Source organism: Ursus maritimus, unplaced genomic scaffold (assembly GCF_017311325.1).
Source record: "Ursus maritimus isolate PB19 unplaced genomic scaffold, ASM1731132v1 scaffold_28, whole genome shotgun sequence".
In the NCBI taxonomy this organism is placed as follows: Eukaryota; Metazoa; Chordata; class Mammalia; order Carnivora; family Ursidae; genus Ursus; species Ursus maritimus.
The window spans coordinates 463,745-486,027 of NW_024425341.1; the positions used below are offsets into that span (position 1 = coordinate 463,745).

Here is a 22,283-nt window from a genome sequence, read left to right on the forward strand (position 1 = left end):
AAAGAGTGTAAAAATATTACCAAGAGTCAAATGAGGAAAATATGCTTTCAACATTTTCACTTTTTTTCCCTTGGAAAGCTTCAGTGATTCAAATTTGAGAGGCCTATTACAGGGAAGATATTAAAAAGGAATTACAAATGCAAAAGAACAGAAGAGCATTCTACCTTTTATTCCAATTTCTAGAAATAGTCTTCCTATCTCCCTGGAATATACTTATTTTTGAGATTTCATCCTAGTTCTACCCTGTGATCCTTTTAGAAACCCAGTACAGTCTAAAACTACAAAGACAGATGTACCTAAATCTGCCACATAGACCTGTACAGATCAGAGTGGTCAAGCATAGAGCCCTAGCACTATAAAGAACTTCAGAACATCATAGGTACTGAAGCAAGTATGAAGGGAAAAAAAAAAAAACAAAAAAACAAAAACCAACAACAAACACAAGCCTTTTTAATCACAAAAAAGTTGATGTCATATCCAAAATATGAATTAAGGATATTCTTCAAAAATGTGTAGCTGTTTACAGGTACATATACATGTATATTCTATCTATGCTGTATACAAATATAAATGGTTTTTGTTATCATACAGTGAATTCTGGCTTACACTGTAACTCAGGTGGGCCACCACTACCTAGGGATCAAAAAGCAATTGATACCTATCCTATTTTTACCTATGAGCTTAGAGATATCATTTTTGCACTCTCCTCCAGAGTTTAATCATTCTAATAAAATTTACCAGAACTACTTATTTCTGGCTAAACTCTACAATTTAGGCCTTTTGGGTTAGATCCCATGAAGAGAAAAAGCTGGTCACATTCATCCTCACAATAACCTTCCACAGCCTCGAATAATCAGCTAGAGCCATTAAGTTCTTCATTTTCCAAGTCAAGAACCATGATGCAGGGTATTAGATACCGACTAGCTTTACATGGCCAAGAGCCGAGTCAAACCTCTTCTACTTCCCACTATAAAAGAACACAAGTCATATGGTCTTGACGACTCATCTAGAATGACTAACCAATTCCTTTAGCCTTAGACATACAGTTTCCATTTCTATTAATAATCACTTCTACTTAATAATTTTTATTTAATAATTATTAATACTAGGCTTCTTTTAAAAGCTGCTATACACACTTGTCTAATTGTGTACTTTATGGTAAATACATTTTTAAAGTTTAACTTAGAAAGTGCAAGTTCCCTAATTTGTCAAACTCCCCCAACACCACCCCCATTAATACATTAGTATCTGACCTCTACGATTCATACATATGTTTTTTAATAGACTTTGTTTTTTCTTTAAAGATTTTATTTACTTATTTAGAGAGAGAGATAACGTGCATGAGCAGGGGAGGGGCAGAGGGAGAGAGAGAATCTCAAGCAGACTCAGTGCTGAGTGCGGAGTGTGACACAGGACTCAATCCCATGACCTCAAGATCATGATCTGGGCTGGAATCAAGAGTTGGATGCTTACCGACTCTTGGTCTAGCCACCCAGGCGCCTGACAATTTTTTAACAGAAATGGCATCATTTGATACTTAATCTTATTTTGGGTTTTTTTCCTCCATTTATTCCTAGAAAATAATAAAGTACTAATATTTTATCAATATTATGTGCCAAGTATTATTAGTATAAGCTTTACGTGGATTTTCACATTTAATCTTCATAGCCAGTCCAATTATTTCCAATTTATAGATGAGGAAATTGGTGAACCGAGAGAAGAGAAATAATCTGCCCAAGATTATAGAATCAGTTTTTTTTAAAAGATATTTATTTATTTATATGACAAAGGGAGAGAGAGAGAGAGAGCATAAGCAGGGGGAGTGGGAGAGGGAGAAGCAGACTCCCCACTGATCAGGGAGTGTGATGCAGGGCTCGATCCCAGGACCCTGGGATCATGATCTGAGCCGAAGGCAGTCACTTAACCAAATAAGCCACCCAGGCACCCCACAGAATCAGTTTTAAGTACTGAGGAGGGGATGAAAATCTATGCAGCCTGAGTGAAACTGTACACTTCCAACCCTTCACCATGACATACATATCAGTACACATAACGCTATGTGGTTCTTTCTAATAACTTTATTAATTATATGAGTATAATTTACTTAATCCCTTACCAATGGACATCTGCATTATTTTCAATTTCTTGCTTTTGTAAACAACGCTGCAATTAATGTCCTTGTACACACATCTTTGTACATTTAAGTGCCCAGCATCTTCTTTTGAAATAATTCTAGACTTAGTAAAAAAGGTTGTACAAATAGTACAGGAAGTTCCTGTATACCCTTCACCCAACCTTCTCCTAATGTTAACTTACAAAACTATACTATAATGACCAAAACCAAGACATTAACATTGGTATGGTACTATTAACTAAACTACAGACCTTATTTGAATTTCACCGGTTTTTCCATTACTGTCTTTTTTCTATTCCAGGACACTATCCAGGATCCTATGATCCACTTGGTAGTTGTGTTTTCTTTGTCCCCTCTAATCTGTGATAGTTTAATCTTTTATGACCTTGACACTTCTGAATAAAACTGGCGAGTCTGTGGAATATTCTTCAATTTGAATTTGTTTGATGTTTTCTCATGTTTACACTGAGGTTAGGCATTTTTCAATGGATATTTATTTTGTTCTGTGGGGTATAATCTAATATTAACATTTCCTTGCTCAAATCATTCCAGCTTTGACCTTGGGAGTCTCTCCAGGTTGGCCCAGTTGTCTTTTTGGCATGACCCCCCTCTGTTGAGCACTTCCTTAACTTTCTGGCACCCCAAGATGTTCTCGGCTCCCCTTGTATTTTTCCTGCCCCAGGTCTAGAACCAAATACTTCTCCAAGGAGCCCTGGTTCCTTTTATTAGTGAATAATACTTAGAAACCAAGGTCTGGATGCTAGGAAAGTCACTGCTTCCGGATCCTCTCAGCAGGCAGAACTAGGAAATATCTCTATATGTACTAACACAGACACACTCTGCTACATTTCTGTGTCTGTACATTAAATACTATAAATTTGTAATGATAACTCCAATCCCAATCTAACACCAAAGGGTTTAACTCTACCCTTTTCCCTAATTTGTACTGTCTTTCTCCTATAGAGAGAAACCTGGTTCTTATCACCTACAGTTTATTTGCTTATTTGTTTAATCCTAGTAATAGTTTCAGAATTGCTAGCTCATGGTCTCCTTTGCTCATAGGAAATAATGTGAAATTTAGAAACATACCGATTTTTTAATGTTAAAAAGGGCTTCTCAAATGCAAATATTGCCAAATAATTCTCTGTTTCTTAATAACACTAATGTAAAACACATCATAAATCAGAGTTTGGCCCTTTAATAAAAATATATGTGGGTACCTGCAGAAATACTGACACCATTTACTGGAGGCTAACAGCACTGGAAAAATCCTTACAGTGAGCTTAATTAGAAGTATTATAAACAAGGAAAACATAAGAACATAAGAACTTGAAGAAGTGACCTAAGAGAGTTTCTAAAGGTTTAGTTTTCAGGTATCTTTAATTCAATTTTTCCTATTTAAAAAAATGCAACAGATGTAGTAGACAGCCAAAAAAATATGTTCTCCGAGTCAGCAGCATTGTGGAAATATGAAGAGAGAGAGTAAATGAAAGTAACTGCGGTCTCTCAGAGCTGCTGGAAAATATACCTCAGCAAATAAAAGTGGGAAAACAAATGGAAAAAGTTGAAATCAGAAAACAGCTCCCAGTAATTCTGAATATGAAAGCATGAAGTTTTAATCAAAACACCAGCAGAGATCCTGGCAGGATGGTGACAAGAAAAAGACTGCAACATGGTGAAGAAAGCAGTGCTTCCTTTGCAGGTGCTAAATAGCTAAATTAACTACTGTATGAATAACTTATATACTATTTACTCAGAACGCAGAAAGCAACTCCAAGAAAAAGCTATTTCTCATCTCAAAGCTAGTAAAAAATGACACAGAAGAAGAATGGGTGTCCTTTAGCAGGACTCTAATTATGACCACCACTTTAGGTTTGGGTGGAGGCTGGGAAAAGAAGGAAGGAAGACAGACACTGGCAAGCGCTAGGAAGAAAAGTCTGGAAAGACTCCAGACTGCTTAGTATGCACAAGAATTTTACAGAGCTAGCTGTGCTGGTCTTATTATTCTAGCTTTTATGTACACATCCTTTAGAAGGCTGAATAAAAATGACCATAGGCAGTTACATCCTTTGTATTTTTAAAAGGTTGGCAGGAAGTATTTTAAGACTTTTTATATAGATGTGTGTGTTTCAAAAAAAAATGTATACACAATCTTTTTTAAAAACATAAATAGGGGCACCTGGGTGGCTCAGTCAGTTAAGCGTCTGACTCTTGATTTTGGCTCAGGTCATGCTTGCAGGGTTGTGAGATCGAGCCCTGAGTCAAGCTCCACGCTAGGTGTGAAGCCTGCTTATTATTCTCTCTCTCTCCCTTTGCCCCTCACCCACCTCTATAAATAAATAAATAAATACTTATAAATAAATTAGGCAAAAAGAAGATAACTGGTATGAAAAACTTAATGCTTATAAAAAGTATTTTTCCTTTATGTGAAATTACTATAAAAAAGTCAGTGGCTAACCCTGTAGTTTTTAGACGCCACAGGGCCACAGCATCTCCACATAGAAGCTGCAAGTCTACTCATGTTTTATCACCCACCTATAGCAGGGTAAAAAGTCTACTAAAAATGGTCAAGAGTTAAGTATTGTGGGGAAATGTAAAGGAAGAGTGGTATATTTTTATGGAAGCCCACAATCCCCAGGTTTTCATCAGTAGATTTGGAGTTCTAAAAAATTTAGAAATATGTAAATAACTTTTAGACTTTCATATGTAATTCTACTGGGTTCTAACAGCTGAAAAAAAGTTGACACAAAAGTCACATTACAAAATTGCCCAGTCCTTTTAAAAATGATATTTCTACATGTTAGATGTGTAACTTTTTGACATTCTTCCTATTCTACTTTAAAAAAATCTGATTTTATGCCATAGTGACTCAAATAGCTCAGTGTACACAAACAATACACATGGATTACATTCATAGGATAAGGGTTGTTCTAAGTGCATCACACAATGTCACCCTTCCTTTCACCACACTGGCACTTAAACTATTACCTCCCCCATCCGGAGTTCTCTCTCTTATTCTAGATCCATAGAATCTATAAGAACCACCTTTTAAATGACAACTAAATTCTACTTCCTTAAAGGAGGTTTCCTAATGCTCCTGAGTTGGAAGCAATTTCTCTTTATTCTGAAAACCCACAGCATTTTATAGGTAATTTTCTACTGAATGCAGAATTCTAAACATGCTTGCCCTGCCTCTCCAAGATTTTCATTCCCTAGGTGCTGCTGGGAAGGAACTCTGCAGATAGAATTAAAGTTATTAATCAGCTGACCTTAATACAGAAAGATTATTCTGGATTATCTGGGTGGGCCCAATTTAATTCTACAAGCCCTCCAAAACATAAGAGAAAGACAGAACAGTCACTCGGGAGATGTGCCAAACAAAACGAAACAAAACAAAAACAAAAAGAGCAGAGGAGAGGTGAAGCAGGAGGGAGGTTAGAGAGACATGAAGAGTGAGAAGGACTTGAGCCATCAGTGCTACGTGTAAAGATAGAGAAAGGGGACCAGAAGGCAAGGAATGTGGCTGGCTTCTAAAAGATGAGAATGACCACAAGCTAACAGCAAATAAGGAAATGAGGACCTCAGTCTGACAACCACGTGGAACTGATTTCTGCCAACAGCCTGAACGAGTTTGGAAATGGATTCACCCTCAGAGCTTTCAGAAAGAGAGGTAAGCCTGCCTAAACCTTGACTTTGGTTTTGTGAGACCTGGAGCAGAAAAATCCAGGTCAACCCCAACCTGTGACCTACAAAACAGTAAGATAATCAATCTGTGTTGTCTTAAACTGCTGAGTTTACGGTAATTTGTTACAAGAGCAATAGAAACCTTATGTTTTCTTTTGCACTTTATCACACTCAATAATCTGTCCTATCTTAGTGGACATCAGAGACATCTGAGGAGCTTTTAAAAATGCAGATGGACCTAGAGATTTGAAATTGATTACAGCGAGGAGAGGAGAGCTGGGAGAAGACATCAACATTTTGTTTACACTCCACAAGTGACATTTTCCCCAACAATTTTTTTTTAAAGATTTTATTTACTTATTTGACAGAGATAGAGACAGCCAGCAAGAGAGGGAACACAAGCAGGGGGAGTGGGAGAGGAAGAAGCAGGCTCATAGCAGAGGAGCCTGACGTGGGGCTCGATCCCAGAACGCCGGGATCATGCCCTGAGCCGAAGGCAGATGCTTAACTGCTGTGCCACCCAGGCGCCTCTCCCCAACAATTTTTTAAATATTAGCATTATCACAGAAAGTTTCTGCATGTCTATTCCTCGTGATGTGTGAACTGGTAGGCCATTCCTTTTCACTGAATACCACACTGTATGCCACAGTTTATCCATTCACCTGTTAACAGACATTTGGGTTGTTACCAATTTGGGGCTATTACGAATAAGGTTGCTACAAATATTTTTGTGACATAGGCTTTCATTTATCTTGAATTGCTGGATCATAGGGTAAGTGTATGTTTAGTTTTATAAGAAAGTTCAAGACCTTACTTCAAAGAGTCTATACCACTTTAATAGTTTCCATCTAAGTGAGAATACGTTAGTTGCCTATTATTTCTCCTCTCACCTCAAATGATTTTAGTGTGTAGCCAGAGTTACGAACCACTATGTTAAAAATTCCTTCAGGGCAAGATGCATGTCTCACTTATTTTTGCTTTCCCCAATATATTTAGCACAGTCTTTAGCAAAGCAGAACTCATGAATCCTTTCAAATTTCATCTTAATCCAGTTTTTTAATTTTGCCATACATGGCAAATCTATTAAGTATGCCTTTTATACCTAACCAGAACTAGCATATAATTTTGGCAGAATTCTAAACATGCTTGCCCTCCCTCTCCAAGATTTTCATTCCCTAGGTGCTGCTGGGAAGGAACTCTGCAGATAGAATTAATACCCCATATAATAATGGGCCCAATATTTGTTTTTCCATACCAAATTCTGAGTTCCATGAGGGCATAACCTGTGCATGTGTTATTTAAGGGCTGCACCCCAGAATCCAGCAGAGATTGGCCCATGGCAGGACCTCAATGAATGAACAATATGCTTTTGGGGAAAGAAAGACTCTTTCTTAGTATTTTGTGTGTTTATTTACATCAAAACAATACGGCACAACTCTCTACTCTAGGAGGGTCCTAGGTCTATAGGCTCTCAACATTTGGGGGACCAAAGATCCCTCTGACAATCTGATTAAAACTATATGGATTCCCTTGCTCTCTCTCTCTCTCTCAAAAAAAAAAAAAAAGATTGAATTATATATACACTCACACCCATTCACAATTCTGCATACAGTGTCAAGTTCTTCACATAATGCTCACAAAGTCAATCCATGGGCAGAAATCACTACACTGTGTTTTACATACAACTGTAATAATTTCTTTCACAAGTATTTGTTGAATATCTGATTTGTCCTGGAATTACACTAGGTATAAAGATACTATGACCAATAAGACACACTCTCTGCCCTTAAGAATAGGGTCAGGGAAAACAAAAGCAAAAATGAACTATTGGGACTTTATCAGGATAAAAAGCTTTTACACAGGAAAAGAAAAAAATCAACAAAATGAAAACGCAACCTAGAGACTGGGAGAAGATATTTGCAAATGACATATCAGATGAAGGGCTTGTATCCAAGATATACAAAGAACTTATCAAGCTCAACACTCAAAAAAACAAAAATCCAGTCAAGAAATGGACAGAAAACATATACAGACATTTCTCCAAAGAAGATAGACAAATGGCCAAGAGCCACATGAAAAAATGCTCAACGTCACTCATCATCAGGGAAATACAAATCAAAACCAAAATGAGATACAACCTCACACCACTCAGAATGGCTAAAATTAACAACTCAGGAAACAACGGATGTTAGCGAGGATGTGAAGAAAGGGGAACTCTCTCACACTGTTGGTGGGAACGCAAACTGGTGCAGCCACTCCTCAAAACACTATGGGGGTTCCTCAAATAGTGAACAATAGAGCTACCCTATGACCCAGCAATGGCACTACTAGGTATTTATCCAAAGGATACACACAGTGATTCAAAGAGGAACATGCACCCCAATGTTTATTCAGCGATGTCCACAGTTGCCAAAATATGGAAAGAGCCCAAATGTGCATCGACAGATGAATGGATAAATAAGATGTGGTATATATATGCAATGGAATATTACTCAGCCATCAAAAAAATGAAATCTTGCCATTTGCAGCAACATGGATGGAACCAGAGGATATTATGCTAAGCAAAATAAGTCAGAGAAAACCAAATACCATATGATTTCACTCATATGTGGAATTTAAGAAATCTAACTAATGAACATAGGGAAAAGGAAGGAAGGAAAAATATAATGAGATTAAAAAAAAAAAAGAGAGAGAAAGACAAACCATAAGAGACTCTTAATTATTTGGAACAAACTGAGGGTTGCTGAAGCAGGGGTGGGTGGGCAGGTGCGGTAATTGGTTGATGTGCATGAAGAAGGGCACTTGATGTAATAGCAATGGGTGTTACATGCAACTGAGGAATCACTAAATTCTACCCCTGAAACTCATAATACACTATATGTTAACTAAATTGAATTTAAATAAAAATTTAAAAAAAAGAATAGTGTCAAGAAAATGGATAAAGAAAATGTCACACACACACACACAGGAATAGCACACAGCCATAAAAATGATGAGATCATGCCATTTGATACAACACAGACCTAGAAAATACTGTGCTAAGTGAAATAAGCCAGTAAAAGAAAGACAAATACCATATCATTTCACTCATGTGTGGAATTTAAGAAACAAAGCAAATGAACAAAGGGGGGAAAAGAGACAAATCAAAACACAGATTCTTAACTACAGAGAACAATCAGATGGTTACCAGAGGGAAGGTGGGGGGGGGATGGGTGAGTTAGGTGAAGAGGATTAAGAATACACTTAACTTGATGAGCACTGAGTAATATATGGAACTGCTGAATCACTATATTGTACACCTGAAACTAATACAACACTGTACGTTAACTACACTGGAATTAAGATTTAAAAAAAAAATGAATAAATAAAAAGAAGATTCAGAACTATAAATACAGAGAACCAACTTATGGTTGCCAGATGGAGAAGGGTGTTGGTTTGGGCAAAATGGGTGAAAGGGAGAGGAATAAGTAGCCACAGGAATAAAAAGCAGAGTATAAGCAACACAGTCAAGGATATTGTAATACCAATGAAATGGGTCAGACGGTAGCTATACTTGTGGTGAACACAGCATAATGTATAAACTGGTCAAATCACTAAATTGCACACTTGAAACTAATACAACATTGTGTGTCAACTATATTAAAAAAAAGGGTCAGGGAGAAGGTCATACACAAGCAACAAGTCATATCATCTAATAAAAATTCAGATATTCTCAAAATCCGTAACTCTTTTAAAATATGTCTTTTTTTGGCTAAGTTTATAACATATGATTAACAACCTGAAATACAAACAACCCTTCAAGGTAATATTTTAGGTACACAGATTTATCTTTGATTTACATTTCTATAAGTGAAGGAAAACACAAGAAAAAGAGGAAAACAATGTATCTATGTTGCATTCTTAAGGAATAATTGCTTCTGATTGCTTCTAGAATTAAGCAACTACATGGTAAAATGACTTGCCTAGGATTAAATACTGAGTTTCCCTAGTGGTCTTCAAATGGCAGTGTGTTGAAATAAACATAGTAGTTCATTTATCTGAAAGTATCAGAATTTTCAACAGGTAGCTGAGATGCTGACGGAGAACTGCAGGAATGTACAGTGCTCAAGAGGAAGTCTGTGTACCTGCATCATCCAGTAAAGACTTCCTTGTGAAGTCTGGGAAAATGCTGTTTCCTGGTGTTTCTGAGAAAGCAACATTACAGCACAAAAACTATACTGCTGTCTATGAAAAGTTTGAGGGAAGGGTAAATGTTAAAACTACTAAAAGAAACAAAAAACTTTAAGCAACAAAAAATCCAACATTGACAGGGAATGGAGTTCAAAAATGAGCAGAGAAATGAATTATTCTACAATAGATTTTCTGATGTAAGCTAATTTCTTTAAAAGCCAAAATCTTTATAGTTTCATTGGCAATCTTTCCAAATCTATTTCACACTGTCTCCTTAAACTAAATAAGCATAATTCAACATTTTTGATGACTCATTAAGTAAAACCATTACTCTGATGCGGTACACAATAGAGCCATTCTCTGAGAAGCTACTTGACTACACAGATTTGCCTGTCCTTTGTCAAAACAACTCCAGCTGTTCCATTTGGAGACCCAGTGCTTTTTAAAGTTTCATTTTCTTTCCACCTCCTTATTAAATCATTTCTTGCTAATGTCCATATACCGAACAGTAGTCCCTCCCACTTCATCCTTCTAATTCATGGCTAACTGGGAAAATAACAAAATTAAGTTAAAATTTCAACTAAAAAATTTAAGTAACAACCTAAATACTTGTGTTTCATGAAGTTGGTTTTAGAAAAATCAATGGGCTGTGACTACTACTTTGTCAGTGAAGAGCTGGTTCAGACTGCCAGGTGCCCAGCCCGACCACAGACTGAAGCAGTTGTTTGTGTATCAGTGTCCACCTGTGTCTGCATGGCCATTTGCTTAGGATATACCAAGAAAGGTGATTAGGACAACAATTTTGAAGTAAAAATTGTGGTTATTATTAAAAATAGTCCACAAGTGAGGGTCTGAGTAAAATTTTAAGGTTTGTTACACAGACAATATAACATCCACTTAGTCAGGCTTTTTGGAGTTCTTATGTTAACTTTGTGCTTTCAACTTTCTGAGTCTTTTTCAAACAACTGACCTTTACATGAGTAAACCATTAATACAACCACAAAAATTATTTTCCTTTATAACATTTTTATTGTACAGCTAAAAGTGCCTTTAAATTAAAATTTGTTTCATTATATCCTTAATGGATAGGTAAACACTGTGTTTAGAATACATATTTGCTGACAGCTCATTTACATTGGATTGCAGGCCTGTCAAAAAAAAAAAAAAAAAGTACATCACTCCTAAGGAACCCATCCCCATGTGGTATATCATAAGCAAAAGGAGGAGGGTTTAAATTCACAGTGTGACCCATGACATTCATATTAATATCACATGTTCATACTTGAGTCAAAGGAGCAGCAACCTTGACAGAGTATGTTCTAAAAAATCTCCAAACATACAAACAATCTAACTTCCATAGAGACATCTGAATATGAAATTCTGTAGCACTCCTTCATGATCAAATTAAAAATGGAATCTCTCTGGGAATCATTAATATTCCATTAAAGTACCCTTAATGATTACTACCTCCCCTACTCAAACCTCTATCCTTTCTTTCTTCTTCTTTTTTTTTTTTTTTTTTTTGGTTAAAAATCTGTTTGTACTCTTTAAGTAGCATCTGTTCTGCCAAAATGTTCTACCAGACTTCTTTCTGATAGATACATTTTTTTTAAGCATGAACATGATTTGTGGATTTTCAGCTATTTCAAAGTATTATCCTCATTATAGTCACCATGTTTCATTCAAGGTCTGAACCACACGAAAGGCAGCATCATTATTCAGTCCATGACGAGCACATGACTGGAAGCAAAGCATGCTTCTAGATCTCCATGGAGAAAGCAGAAGCAGAAACACACCACAAACCTTTCATCACAACTCAGCTTGATTCATTTTACTGAAAAAAAGCAATATTCCATATTTTAAACAAGAACCTTTAGAGCTTTTGTCTTAAAAACCTTGCTAACATAGCTTTTCTCTTTAAAATCTATCCTGCTTCTATCAGGATAAGCATCTAAGCCCTTTTCCTCCATAGATACTGTTGCTACCAGGTTTCCATGACCTTCTCTCTGAGAGAACTCACCTACTCTAGGCAACAGTTGATGCTCTTTTTTTAGCTACACTTAAATACCACCCATAAGTTCCTATTTTCAACTACATACTCCGAATATAACTCAGATCAAGTATTTTTGAGAATTCACTTCAAGCTTTTCATTTATAAAAAGTTCAGACTTTTTCTGACTGCAGCCTGCTTCTTCCTCTCATGTAATTCTTTAGGACTAAGCCTTTGAGAATGCTGCTACGACAAAGGTAATTTTCCTGGATTTAAATCTAAACTTTCACTATTAGTACACACTTGTTTGTCTAAACCAATAAATACAATATGAAAGATAAAACTTGATACGATTTGCATTTACAAAGAGAAATTAAGAATGCCTCCAATACTTAGATTGAAAGGTACCTTAAACACCATCTATAGGATTTTTCCAATATTCCTGCCACTGAATATTTAGCTCAAAAAATATGAGCACAGCAGAAAAACAGAGCAAGAAGTTCTGGTCCAGGTGGCAAGTGGCGGTGACAGAACAGGAGTGGGCCCTAGACACTGTGGGCTATAGGAGCCCGAACAGGTTATGGGCACAGCCCAAATACCTTATTTTACAAATGAAGAAACTAAGGCACAAAGTGGTGAAATGATCACGCTGAGGGTCCATCACCAGTCACTGGCAGCATTAAGAAAGGCTCAGAGCCCCAATGACCCCCACATCCCATTCACAAAAACTAGAGCAGCAGAAAAAACAAAGAAGCTAACATTTACGTACACTTGAATGCATTTTAGATGACACAATGCTAGCCACTGAACACACAGCATCTTATTTAATCCTCATAACCACTCTTGGAGGAAAGTATTATTAACTGTGTTGTACACGAGGAAACTGAAAAAAGTTACTTTCTGGCCAAGGTAAAATACTGGGCTTCCTTTCCAGATCTGACACTATTCACTTTACATGGCCACAAAGCCTACCATTACATTCAGCCTAACAGATCAAACATTAACTCAGAAAAAAAATTATGGTTGTTCTACCTTTTATTGTTCTTCCATTCCACGCAGATCAGAATGCAGGTGATATAGGAGGGGGCAGATGGGCAATTTGGGGTAACAATTTAGCAACAGAAACTCTAATAATAAACTCAAAATAATTCAATAGTGAATATATTTTTCTCAATACTCTCAGTACCCACTCTCACGCCACTATTCCTTCTCTCATGGACAGACCATTTCTTCACCATCTTTTCCATTTCTACTCCCACATTTTCCCAAACAAATCTCCACAGTATCCGGAATAATCATAAAAATAGATTTATATGACTTTCCAGCTTTCAACTCTTGAAAATAATTCTCATTGACTTTTTCTTAATATACCACTGTTTTTAATGCTGCTACATAGTTATACCTAACCTGATCATGATATTTGGTAATTTAAAAGAAAGACCCAAGAGTAGTAAAATTTCATTAAGCTAATTTTTATACAATGCTTAAATCTCTGGCTGAATGGAAAGAACAGGCCCATTTGCCCCCAACCTCTTTTTTTGTTTTTCTTTTTTAAATGGGCCTTTTCTTCATTGAAAGTTTTATTGATATAATTGTGGATCTGCATGTAGTTTTAAGAAATAATAGATTTCTTATACATTTTACCCAGTTTCCTCCAGAGGCAATATTTACAAAACTACAGTATAATATCACAACCAGAATACTGACGTTAATAAAACTTGATCTTACTCAGGTTTCTCTAGTTATCCTTGTCCTCAGTGACAACAATGGAAGTAAAGAGTAGAGAGCAAAAATGGCATGTGCAGGGGGAGTGTGGGATGTTGCTTAAGGTTAGCCTTTTGGGATAAAGAAAAGGAGGGCAATTTTCAGTGTTAAATTTTCAACCTTCTCCCTGGCTGAAAGGGTCAAATTAGAACTCTAGAAGTGAAGTCGGCTAACTTTGCTCTCTCTCTTTTTAAGGAGAATTCTTACAACTCTTCATGTCACACTGTGTGAAACAGGTCCTTTTCAGGGATTGAGATCACAAAAAATTGCTTATCTCTAAGTCTAATTGATGACTGATTTTTATTTACCCTTAAATACAACTATAATTGACTTAAAAGCCTAATGGCTATGAACCTTCACAGTATCTTATATTTCCTAATCATGTTTCTTCCTTGTCCAATAAGACACATTAATCTTTATTTAAAATGTATTTTTCACCCCAACCCAAAGAGCCAAAGCAATCTCAAAAAAGAAAAGCAAAGTGAGAGGCATTACAAATCTTCAAGTTACTTCAAGTTATATTACAAAGCAGTAGTGATCAAGACAGTACGGCCCTGGCATAAAAACAGACACAAGGATAACCCAGAAATGAATCCACAACTATATGGGCAACTAATATTCAACAAAGCAGGAAAGAATATCCAATGGAAAAAAGACAGTCACTTCAACAAATGGTTTTGGGAAAACCGCACAACAACATGCAAAAGAATGAAACTGGACCACCTTCCTATCCCATACATAAAAATAAATTTCAAATGAATGAAAGACCTAAATGTGAGATAGGAACCATCAAAATCCGAGAGGAGAACACAGGCAATAACCTGTCTGGGATTGGCCATAGCAACTTCTTACTAGATATGTCTCCTGAGGCAAGCGAACAAAAGCAAAAATAAACTATTGGGTCGGGACTTCATCACGATAAAAATCTTCTGCACAGTGAAGGAACAACTAAAAAAAAAAAAAAGAAAGAAAAAAGAGAAAAGGCAGTCTATGGAATGGGAGAAGATATTTGCAAATGACATATATGATAAAGTGTTAGTATTCAAAATCTATAAAGAACTTCTCAAACTCAACACCCCAAAAAACAAATAATCCAGTTAAAAAATGGGCAGAAGACATGAACATTTTTCCAAAAAAAGGCTTAAAGATGGCTAATAGATACATGAAAAAATGCTCAACATCACTCATCATCAGGGAAATACAAATCAAAACTGCAATGAGATATTACCTCACACCTGTCAGAATGGCTAAAATTAACAACTCAGGAAACAACAGATGTTGGTGAGGATATGAAGAAAGAGGAACCCTCTTACACTGTTGGTGGGACTGCAAACTGGCGCAGCCACTCCTCAAAACACTATGGAGGTTCCTCAAATAGTGAACAACAGAGCTACCCTATGACCCAGCAAAGGCACTACTAGGTATTTATCCAAAGGATACACACAGTGATTTGAAGGGGCACATGCACCCCAATGTTTATTCAGCAATGTCCACAGTTGCCAAAATATGGAAAGAGCCCAAATGTGCATCAACAGATGAATGGATAAAGATGTGGTGTGTGTGTGTGTGTGTGTGTATATATGTATATATATATATATATCCACACATACAATGGAATATTATTCAGCCATCAAAAAATTAAATCTTACCATTTGCAATAATGTGGACAGATCTAGAGCACATTATGCTAAGCTAAATAAGTCAGAGAAAAACAAATACCTATGACTTCACTCATATGTGGAATTTAAGAAACAAAATATGAACATGAGGGAAGGAAAAAGAGAGGCAAACCAGAAAACAGACTCTTAACTTTAGAGAACAAACAAACTGAGCATTACTGGAGGGGGGTGGGCAGGGAACGGGTGATGGGTATTAAGGAGGGCACTTGTTGTAATGAGCACTGGGTGTTGCACGTAAGTGATGAATCACTAGACTCTATACCTGCAACTAATGTTACACTGTATGTTCACTGGAATTTAAAACCTTGAAAAGAAATAAACTGTATTGTATTTTTCTTTGCTGACCTTGAGTCTGTTTAAACACTAACATTCCAGCTAATTTCTCCATCATTTTCACAAATTATTTTTCCAAAATACCAAATGAGAAAAATGCATTTAGAATAAAATACAGTGCTTTTAGCCAAATATGTATGTTAAGGATTGGATATAGGTAGTCTATGTTCTTAGAAACTTATGAAAGAACCTCACCTGTCTTTTGTGAAAGCTAAGGAAAAACAAGCACATCTGAATAAGAACTTTTTTTGGGATTCTGACCAATACAATATGTAACAATTTAGTTCACTACGTTATTTACTGTTCCATTAATGGAATGATACATAAGAATTCCACTAAACCAGGCATACTAATTTATATTTTGTCAATTTAACTGCCACTCCCCCCCACCCCACAATCTACACACACAGACACACGTGCGCGTGCACACACACACACCCACACACACACACTATTTCTCTCTCTCTCTTCACCATTAACTACCTCTCTCTTCACCAGTAACATCCGAGAGAGTGAAAACTTTTGGTCTTTCCTCAAGAGACTGCAAGTTAATTTCAATGTTAATAAATTCCCAAGTAAAGGAGATAGGTGCAGATAATTTCCACCCAAAAAATTAAGTTTCAGAAGAATATTCTAAAGTCAAACATCTCATTATAAGCAATAGCCTGAAAGAATGGCATGTTATTGACTAGCCCAAGCAAGATTTATTTACCTTGTTTTTTAATGATTTCCAGTGACACTGCCTTGTAACTAGAGCTATTATTAAAGCTATTTGTGTATTTAAGCAGATTTAAAAGGAGATAGGTTTCAAAACACTCTGCAAATTGTATTCAGTTTTGTTTTTTACTTATATTAGAACCATTTTGAAAGACTTGGGTGTTTTGCTGTTTCTGCCCTCATCAAAATGATATAAAAATTCTTTTTTTTCTTTTTAAGATATTATTTATTTGACAGAGAGAGAGACAGGAAGAGAAAGAACACAAGCAGGGGGAGTGGAGAGGGAGATGTAGGCTTTCCACTGAGCGGGGAGCCCCATGCGGGGCTCAATCCCAGGACCCTGGGATCATGACCTGAGCCAAAGACAAGACGCTTAACGACTGAGCCACCCAGGCGCCCCAAGATGATATAAAAATTCTTAGAGATTTTTTTTTCTAATTCCCATGGGCACCTTTGAATTCAATTGCTGCTCAAGAAAAAAAGAAATTTAAAGACCTAACTACGACAAGGATAAAAATATTAAGAATGTTATTTGAATATCAAATGGTAGGTGGCAATAAGAAAGCTGAGATAGAAAACCACCAGGGTTTCATGTTCCATTGTCAAAATCTCCAGTCTGGATCTCCCCAAAATGAAATTATTATGCAGCCAATAACTAACCTTCTACCCCACATGTTTCTATGACACTTCTCATTGGCGCCTTTTGCCTTATTTCCCATTGCTTCTTTCCTGCTTTTATGTAAATATGTTTTGAAATGGCTACTTCCCCTCTAAATATTTAAATAACTGGTGGTCATCACCCAAAGTTCCTGTGTTTCCCCCTATATGTAATGAGAAATGAAGGGTTATCAACCACCCTCCTTAGAAATAGAACACAAAATGGACTGAAGATAAAAATGTGGCATTTCTGTTAAAACCAAGAATAGAGATTCACGGGAAACTCAGAAGAAATAAAACTTACAGAACAGTTTAAGACCAAACTTAAACTGGCCCTGGAATCATGAAGAACCTTTGAGGAAGCAAATTAGTTCTTGTCCTCTTTGAAGATCCCAAAATAATCCTGGGATGTTAATGGAGAAGTGAATTATTTGAAGTGGTTCAAAATCACAGGGAAAAAAGAAATGTTGCTAGATGTCCACCTGCTCTCTATATCTTCTCCAAACAGTTCTAGTAAGAAGGCTCAGGATCTCCAATCTTGCAGTTTCAAAGATCCAAACCAAACATCAGATATAAAAGCGTGGCAAGAGGGTCCATGAGAAATAACCTGTTGTTAACAAGGTAAAAAGGCAGGAGAAACAGGGCTAACCAAGGTTCATTTTCAAGTGCCTCCACAATGTTACCACAGACTTTATGGAACAAATGCTTCTTGTGGAAAATTTTGATGGCCATTCTTTGGAATCAACAGTCTTCGGAAAAGAAGGAACCCATAAATGACGAGGGTTAAAAATCTTACCACAAAAGGAGGAAATGCTCAAGCTCAAGGTCACAGATGGTCCCTTGGAAAGAGCAAGAGAATGTGCATGGTTAGGCTAAAAAAGGATGGGCAATAGAGGTCTTGTGAATTAAAGCTAATCCCACTTGGCCTTCGTACTTACAAAAACACCTTAGACCCAAACCCTGCAGGAAGGGATGGAGGTCCTTCCCAATCCATTTCAAACGAGGAAAAGAATAAAATAATATTAAAAATAAAAAGTTACAATAGCTAACACATACAGTATTTATTACATGCTAAGACTCTAAAGGCTTTATAGGTTAACTCATTCAATTATTAAAACAACTGATGAAGTGGGTACTAATAAGATCTCCCATTTCACAGATGCAGAAATCAAGAGACAAAGTTTCAGTGAATTTTTTTTTAATCCCTCAGCTACTAAGAGAGGGGAGCTGGGATTAGAACCCAATCAGTATAGCTCCCAAGTCCGTAATCATAATCATCACACTATAGTGTCTCTCAGAAAGTTCAGCCTCCAACCCAGAGTTGACCCACGTTTCACATTCTCATCCCCCTCTATTCATGTACTTAAGAGTTTTATTACTTGTTATAAAATCTTAGGAATGTCTTAGTAAGTCTATCAGTACCAAACGCAGAACATCCCTTTGTCTTTCTTTTCCATATTGTCCCACAAGGATGCTTAAGCACAAACACATCCAAGTGCTGGGGTGGGCAGCCCCTATACAGCCATGAACCATGCCAGATGGTTTGGTGTATTTTGTTAAAGCATTGCTGTCCTGATTTGGTGAAATAATAGGGAAAGGTACTTATGACAGAGAACATTAATGTTTATGGGTGGGGAAGATGGTGGGAAATGAAACAGAATAATAATCTAACTAAAAACCAAAATAAGTCTACTAGTAAAATGGTATCTATACTTCAAAGGCCTCTCTCAGACATCATATCCTCCCAGCCAGAGTTCAACTTTAAAGAACCTAAATAATATTCTATCACTGGTTGTCCTTTGGTAGCCAACTAATTCTACTTTATATTATAGGTATCTAGAATTTATACTCAATGCAACTTGTGAGAGAAACATTCTTATTTGCACAAAGCACTCATTTATCTGTTAGGTCATCAGGTCAAAAGGGACAGTGCAGTGGAACTGTAAATTATAAAAAGGGCTCAATTTATCATCTATTCCTTTCATGTAGTCTAAGGCAAAATTAAACCAAAATATTAACTGAAGTCTCTGAATTAAAGGCTTGAAATAAATTTCTCATTTTTCATCCTTTAAATACATTACGGTTTATCTTTTTTGATAACCATTTCTCTTGAGAACAAGCAGAATCAGTTTATATTTTAATTTTAATATGGAATAACTGTTCATTTTAAGGGAAAAAGAACCACCCATTCTCAGTAGTTTGTGATGATAGTGGCCCATTTAGTTCCAGCATGTTCTCCAAGTCCACAATACCCAGTGAATGCACAATGGGCCATCAATAAATATTCCCTACTACCCAAACACATTGAACAAGGTGAAATCTTACTGCTGGTCCAAAGAATCTGAACAGATATAAATCCAAATGCTATTTTTGAACCAAAGAAATCTAAAAGTAGTAAGATCAGTATGTAGCAATGAAAGCCTCAATTCAATCCACGTAACTCTAAGCATCTTACCTCATAAATTAAACTGAATGTTGTATGTGCCTATAATTTTCAAGTTGGAGAGAGGGTAGAAGAAGACAGAAGAGGGTTAGGTTACTCAGAACCTGCAACGTAATACCAAATGTTTTGTGTTTATCTGTCTGTGTGTCATGTGTATAATCATTTTCCAGAAAAGTTCAAATTAACATTCCACCCAGTAATTTATCTCTGAAGAGAATCAAGAGACAGCCATTGAGAAAGAGAGTGAGGGAGAGAGTTTGAGAGAGAGAGAAGAAAGAGGAGAAAGAAGAGAGACAAAAGAAGAGCATAAGAGGAAGGACAAAACAGAGATAAATAGAGGAAGTAAGGGAGGAAGAGCAGGAAGGAAAAAAGAAGAGCTACGTGGAAAGGAGAAATGAAACAAAAATGGTTTGAAGAAAACCTTTTCTTGATGAAATCTGCAGTAAAACCTAGATTCTTACTGAAATGGAAAACTCCCATCTTAGGTGGGTGAGTGGCTGGGGTTTTTGCTATAAAAGGGAATCCGTATTTTACTTGACAATTTCCATGCTAAATGCCACTGTTACTTTCAGTGTCATTTCACTGTCATCTTCCTACAGTAAATAAAAGAGTATAACAAATATTTCCCCCCCTGAGGTTTATAAACATGATCTCAGTGGTACGGCTGTAACAAATCATCCAGAAAATTCTTGGCAGAGTAAACCAAAGAACATATGTTTACCCAAGGTGAACGACAGCCACTGGACTGTATGTTAACTACATTTGGTTTCAGACAGCTCATCAAACATGCTCTAAATCTGCCCAATAATTCATCCACAGTCATGCCTACCAATAAAAGCTAAAAGCTTCACTATGAAAACTCTTCCTGACAATTTCCACTTCTGACATGACTTGATTAAAGCCTTACCAATTCTTCTCCTAGAAAGACCGCATTATTTTCCATGTCAATACACTAAACTGAAAAAAGACTTGTTAACGTGTCTACAGTACATCTTCAACGGATGTAGAGAAAATATTTATTATCCATCACCTTTTATTTCCCATTCAGAACTGTAGCTTCAGCAATGACAGCATTTGTCCTATAAAGAAACAACTTAAAAAATACCTTCTATAGTAACCTGAAGCTACTTTTCTTCCTGCTTTTTCCATAATGTAATTTTTTAATGAGCTGCAATTCAAGTCAGTAAGAGAATCTCATAAATACTACATTCTTATGCCTTCTTTCACTTTCCATAGTATAGATGTCTTTCAAAATCTAGAACTCTACTGTATATATTTTATACGGTTTAAAAGATACATAAAACATAATAAAGGACTTATTCTCAACTGGTACATTTCCAGATCGTACCATGATTCATATGTGTTGCCCTTAGCAAATTCAAAGGAACTGCCAAAGAAATCTACGTATGTACAAAGTTTTTAAAAAGAAGACTAGAATCAAATAGAAATCTGTAAAAATCACATTGTCAACATACACATCTCATCCTGAATTTCTAAAATATTCACATCCATTATCAATCACTATTTTGTATTTAAACAAATGCATATCTCATTTATACTGTTGTAGAATGTTATGAATTCTAAAGCTGATTTTGTTGTCTCCTTGAAAACAATCTGATACAGAAAAACACGCTTATTGTCACCAATAATGAAGCCAGCTACAAATAATTCAAACATTCTACAATTACTCAGATTTCCAGAGACAACCTAAGTGGCTCTGCAACTAGGGACTGAATACAGCTTCCATAACAGTATGCAAATGCTTGTTTCCATAGCAAATACACCTTTGTGATCTTTCTGAAGTTCTGACAGTATGCTCACAAATAAAACAAAAACTTCCCATTATCTGAATCACCAGTTATTCCAAATCTACTTATTATCTCAGTATTATTGATTACAATGTGAACTTTTAGCATTTATTCATTGAAGGTATTTGCGGTCTGACACAATAAGGATGAGGTCCAATAGAAATATCACCAACAAAACCAAAAGTAAAAAACAAAATACTTAAGTGATCCTTGGCCTGTTTATTTCAGATTTGAAAATAAGCAGAAAAGATAAATATAAACATATTTTTAAAACCAATATTTCAATGCTTACTTTCAGTAGATCCTTGGAGAAATCACCACCCTCATTTACCCCTTGGAGGTTTGCAATGAACTCTTGGCAGGTCATCTTCTTTCCAATATTCTGGAATAGAGGCAAATAATACATCATAATGACATACATGGAATTCTTAAAACTGTGATTAAGCAAAGCAAGACTGATTTGGCTTTTCAAAATATGAATACATATGCCCCTATATGTGCATATATCTACACACACATATGATACAAACTTATATGCATGAGAAACAGATGGCTTATTATGCTTTCAAAACAGTCGTTAAATATAAATAGCAAAATTATGCCAAATCTTTATTTTAACCTAAGAAAACATCTGAGATATCTATGCTACATTTATATACATAAAAGGTAGTTTTTAATGAAAAACATGGATAAGATGACATTTCTGAGCTGAACTCTGATAACTATTTATTTGCTTGTTTATTTTTATTTCCTACATATTGTCAAGAACTTTGACGGAGCTGAGATTTTAGCCCACTTTCAAACTAACAAACTAGTCTACCACAATCTCACATGTTGGCAGATGAAGCAAGATTCCTGAGTCGGAGGCACAGGAATTTTTTTTTTACAACAATAGGAGTAGCCA

The 22,283-nt window shown here is 36.2% G+C and overlaps 1 protein-coding gene across 2 annotated transcripts in view; it reads right to left on the bottom strand.

Moving 5' to 3' along the window:
* PSD3 (pleckstrin and Sec7 domain containing 3) overlaps positions 1 to 22,283 on the bottom strand; it is a 456,859-nt gene that overhangs the window by 294,492 nt on the left and 140,084 nt on the right. For both annotated transcript variants that reach the window (XM_040643183.1, XM_008706333.2), the window contains exon 7: positions 21,672 to 21,761. In XM_040643183.1, the coding sequence (XP_040499117.1) occupies positions 21,672 to 21,761 (90 nt within the window). The remainder of the gene's footprint in view (positions 1 to 21,671; positions 21,762 to 22,283) is intronic.